A 5,332-nucleotide genomic window follows, 5' to 3' on the forward strand; every position below is an offset into this window, starting at 1 on the left:
CACGCTATTTGAGAAGGCACCAAGGTTAAATCTTTCTGTGCTTTGTCTATGTGACTTTATCCACGCCCCAATCCATTCACTGAAAACCCCAGCCTGCAGTGAGATGAAAGAAAGCAGCCACCAGTTTTTATGTGGTGCCCGCGGACCTGGTTGAGGACGAGTCGATGGGCTGAGGCCGGGTTCACCGGAATTGGTGGGAGCGGGAAGAAATTGATACTTCGTTCAGGGAGATTTCTCAACAGTGAACAGTATTGTACTGCGACCGGGGAGAGAATTGTACAGACCTACATAGACACGAATGCACACAAATACGTCCAGAAACATTTAGTTCCAAACCGAAAGAACTGCAGATGCTGTAAATCAGAAACAAAAATCAAAATTGCTGGAAAAGCTCTGAGGATGGATCATTCGACCCGAAACGTTAACTCTTGATTCCTCTCCACAAATGCTGCCAAACCTGCTGAGCTTTTCCAGCGATTTCGGTTTTTGTTTTTAACATTCAGTTACAAACGCACACAGAAATATACAGACACACTCACGTTCACTTAAACACAGGCACACTGAAACACAAACAGACACATAGACACAGCCGCACAGATACAGACACAAGTATAGACACAGTCACACACCGACATAAACAGACACATAGACACAGCGACACAGACGCAGATACTCAGACACATGAGACAGATACATATACATGCGTAAAGATAAACACGGATACACACTGACACAAACATAAGCACAAACACAAACATCCACACAAACAGATACACAGACACATGACATAAACATATAGATACACATAGACTGAGACACACGTACATGGACTCACACGCACACAAGCACACAAAGTGGCATAAATATACATACACACCAAAGAACAGACACAGAGATAAGGCGTAGAGCTGGATGAACACAGCAGGCCAGGCAGCATCAGAGGAGCAGGAAAGCTGACGTTTCGGGTCTGGACCCTTCTTCAGAAATTGCTGTGAATGCTGAATCAGGAAACAGCAAATGCTGCAATATACTGTTAGAAAGTAGGCTAGGGTGTATTATGTCCCTGCAGGATGAAATTTTAATTAACATTTGTAAATTCATTGATAATTTGATTTTTTAACCCTCCTTTAACTTCCAATTCAAATTTGGTTCAATTTGTTTGATTTGAAGTCAACTATTTTACTTATCTAAACTACACTCAGAAAGTGGTACAGCATCAATGAAAATTAATAGATAAATGGTCTGACCATTCGGCTCACTATTTGCTTACTTATTGTGGACACAGATTTGTCTCCTCAAACTGTGGTCAGTGAAGTCCTTCTTGTTTTATATTTTGAAACCTTCCGGATGTACACTTTAGACCTTCCTGCAAACAATTCAGCAATCATCTCCACGTCTATGTTTGTCTTTGTGTTCATTCATGAGCTGCATAGTCGGTGTTTGTGCCAATATTTGTAACACATCCTTAATTACCGTGAAGAAGGTGATGCTGAGCTGCTCATCTGGAAGAAATGCAGTATGTTAGGTGCGGGGGCACCCAACATGCAATTAGGGATGGTGTCCTAGGATTTTGACCCAGTGAAGCTGAAGGAACGGAGATGTACTTCCAAGTCAGAATTGATGAGATACATTTCAGTTGGGATGTACAAAATTTATGAGGGTCATAAATAGGAAGAATCTTTCCATATTCGTAGAGGGGTCAATAACCAGGGGTAGCATTGACATAAGATAAAGGGCAGGTCGTTTAGAGGGCATTTAAGGGAGAAATCGTTTCACCTCGTGGTGGGTATAAGAAACTCTCTGCCTGAAATAGTAGTAGACCTAGGAGTTAGATGAGCATTTGAAGCACCGTAACATACAAGTATAGACGCCATTTGCTGGAAAATGGGACTAGAATGGATAGGTGCCTGATGACTAGCATGGACACACAGAACTGAAGGGCTCCCTTCAAAACAGCATGACTCAATGACTCTGATCCTACTTGGGTTTTCTCAAGCGATGCAGTGATGGTGAAATAGAAAGATATAGACGTTGGAGTATGTCTCAAACCTGAGCCAATCCAAGCCAGGAGACCCCTCACACGAGCCCAGTTGAAGGGCAAAACCTTTCAAGATGGCCAGAAGGCTACTGATGTAGCAATAGCTGCGGGTGAGCAGAGTCTTCTCTTTATCTTTCTCCCTCTTTCTCTCTCTCTCCCTGTCTCTCTGAAAATCCACCACAGCTGCCCTTGAAATGTCAGCAAAATCCTACAATTTTGAAAACTCTCTTTTGAAAAGTAGTTCGTGGGATTTCAGAAAGCCAAGGGTCACTGCAGATCCCCAGCAAGTAAAGCATCAGAAAGAGCAAGCAACAGATCCACTTGCTAACATGCAAATAAAAACTGCTAAGAATCATCCCTGATATAAACCTTTCCTTCTCCACTGGATTTTCACATGATGAGTTTTTAAAATTTATTCATGGGATATTGGCCTTGCTGTCTGGGCTTGGTATTTATTGTCTAATCCTAGTTGCATAGAGCACAGTTAAGAGTTAATCACATTACTATGTGTCTGGAATCACATGTGAGCTAGACCAGATGAGGATGGCAGATCTCATTTCTTAAAGGACGTTAGTGAGCTCACATTTTTCAGTGCAAGTGATAATGATTATTTGTCTGCCATTAATTTTTATTCCAGATTATTCCAGAGGCATTTTATGCCAGATTAATATTGGATTTAAATTTCACAATCTGCCCTGACGGGATTCTAGCCCATGTCCCAGAACATTAGCTTGAAGATCTGGATTACTAGTCCAGTGACATTACCTTCATGCCACCATTCCCCCTTAATAAACTTTGATTTACAATACTGTGTTTTTCTAATTAGACTGGAAAATCATACGGAAGTAACATTCATATTTTAGAGTTGATTTCTCAGTAACTGTCTCCTAATTCGTTTGGTATGCTTCTGAAGTTAATGGTCAGCTCTTGCATTCCCTTTTATGAAAAAATTGGGAATTGGGAAGCATGTCCAGAAATTAGAAATCGACACTCTACTTTCGGACTGTTTTGTGATGAAGAGCTGGTGCCATGATGGAGACCACTCAAGAGAGTTTCAGCAGAGGAGGAGATGGGGTGAGCAATAGCCCTGGCAGAGAAGAAGGTACCTCATATACTCACCTCATTACTGCGGAGGTAAAATGTGTGTTTTGGGTTGGCTGCCCATTTCAAGAAAAAAATAACCGTGATAGTTCCATTGAACTTAATGTAGTATTTTCCCATCATGGAGGGGGCAAGACTCACCAGAGGGTTTGGCAATTATTTGAAACAAAAACAGAAACCGCTAGAGAAACTCAACTCAATCCATGGAGAGAGAAATTGAGTTAACATTTTGAATTCATTATGCCTCTTCCTCAGAAAAGTTGAAAGTTGGTTGTCACAGACTTTACGACATGCTGCTGACTAATTTTCTGCACGGAATGGATTCAGATCCCGACACTACAGATGGGGAAATCAGTCCTACATAAAAATCAGAAATATTAAGTTAGACTAATGCGATCACATAACCATTGTCAATAGTTATTAATCACCATCTCGTTCCCTAATGTTTTTTGGGGAAGGAAACTGCCATCCTAACCTTATCTGGCTGACATGTGACTCCAGATCCACAACACTATTGAAAACTAGGGGAATATTTTTAAAGTGAGAGGAGAAAAAAAAAAAAAAGTGTGGTTCGTATGTGGAATGAATTGCCAGAGGAAGTGGTGATACAAGTACAGTTATAATGTTTAAAAGGCGTTTAGATAAGTACATGAATAAGAAACGTTTGGAGGGATATGAGCCAAATACAGGCAAGTGGGACAAATTGGGTTTGGGAACATGGTCGGTGTGGACTAGTTGGACCAAAAGGCCGTTTCCATGCTGTATGACTCTATGACTGTAAATAACCTGTTGCTTCATCAATTTCTTTTAAAAGACTTAGATTTAATATAGGAGAAAATTATGGCAGATGCTAGAATCTGTGCTGAAAACAAAAAGTGTTGGAGATCACAACACGTCAGGCAATATTCATAGAGAGAAAGCAAGCTAACGTTTCAAGTCTAAATGAGTCTTCAGCTCTGATGAAGATTCATCTAGACAAAACATTAGCTTGAATTTTATATAGTCTATTTGATGGCTTCATAGCTTTTCAAAGTAGTATACAGTCAAAAGAGGTACTTTTGCAGTCATTTGTATTTTAGGAGTGCAGCACTTTCAGAAGTGCTGTCTTTTTCAAATGAAACGCCAAAACTGGGTCCTGTTTTGGGTACCCCCTCAAACAGACATAAAAACAGAAATCCTTGGCACTAATGTGTTCTGGGCCCACAGTAATTTCTCATTAACCACTACCGAAGTGAAGAAAAACAGAATATCTAGTGACTATTTATTTGCTGTATGTGCGAATTTCAAGTGTACAAACTGGCTAGGGCAAGTCAGCAGTGGCCATATTTCAAAACAAAGAATGCGTTGTAAACTTCGTAGAAGGCGACGCAAGAACACAAGACATTTATTTATTCATTTTGATTCATTTGTGGGGAGCTTCGGGTCGAGAGGACGAGCCTGAAATGAAGATTAAGTTTGCATCGGTGCTTGTCATAGAGGCACCCAGGCAGAGAACGATTGGAGATCCGACCAAATTAGGTTTGCGCACACAGTGGAATGGGAGCTTTGAAGACCTTGTAAGTGAAGGTGGTTTAAAAAAATGCTTGCGCTTCATTTTGATTTTGCAGGGACTGGCAGGCATGGAGAACGCTGCACAAATCCCGACCGCCCTCAGAGCACGTGCCGGGGCCAAGGACTCGTCTCTTTCACATCCGCCTTAAGGATTGAAAAGGCTCCGGAGCCGCCGCCCATTCCTTCATTTTGATCGCCGCGGCATCGGAGGCGGACACTGGAGGGGAAGGGGGGAGGGTGAGGGCAAGGTGCCGCCCGGCGTTGTCAGCCACCGAAATGGCTTCGGGCGACCTGATCCAAGGCTCTTCTCGGGGCAGGAAGGGGCGGCGGCGGAGGAGCCCGCCTAAAGTGCGGCAAGTGGCAGCCGCGGGTGGGGGAGCGCCCACCATGGCCGGGCACATCCTGGAGGCGGTGGCGTCTTCCCAGGAGCGCCGCGGTCTGTCGCTGGCCGGGGTCAAGAAGGCGCTGTCAGCCGCCGGCTACGATGTGCCGCGGATCAACTCGCGGGTGAACCAGGCGGTGCGGAGCCTGGTGTCCGCAGGCTCGTTGCTGCGGACGGCGGGCGCCGGGGCCTCGGGCTCCTTCAAGATCAACCGGCAGCAGCACCACGAGGACGGGCAGAGCCGCCCGGTGCCAGCAGCG

At 43.8% G+C, this 5,332-nt stretch overlaps 1 protein-coding gene across 1 annotated transcript; it reads left to right on the top strand.

Annotated features, from left to right (window-relative positions):
- Nucleotides 1-5,023: 5,023 nt before the first annotated feature.
- Nucleotides 5,024-5,326, top strand: LOC109918200 (histone H1.4-like; the record flags this gene model as incomplete). Its single annotated transcript, XM_020518098.2, has 1 exon — nucleotides 5,024-5,326. A coding segment is annotated over exon 1 (249 nt), but the record flags the coding sequence as incomplete, so codon positions are not given.
- Between the last annotated feature and the right edge of the window lie 6 nt (nucleotides 5,327-5,332).

The sequence above is a fragment of the Rhincodon typus genome, unplaced genomic scaffold (genome assembly GCF_021869965.1).
Source record: "Rhincodon typus isolate 14 unplaced genomic scaffold, sRhiTyp1.1 hic_rhity00003642, whole genome shotgun sequence".
NCBI classification, from domain to species: domain Eukaryota; kingdom Metazoa; phylum Chordata; class Chondrichthyes; order Orectolobiformes; family Rhincodontidae; genus Rhincodon; species Rhincodon typus.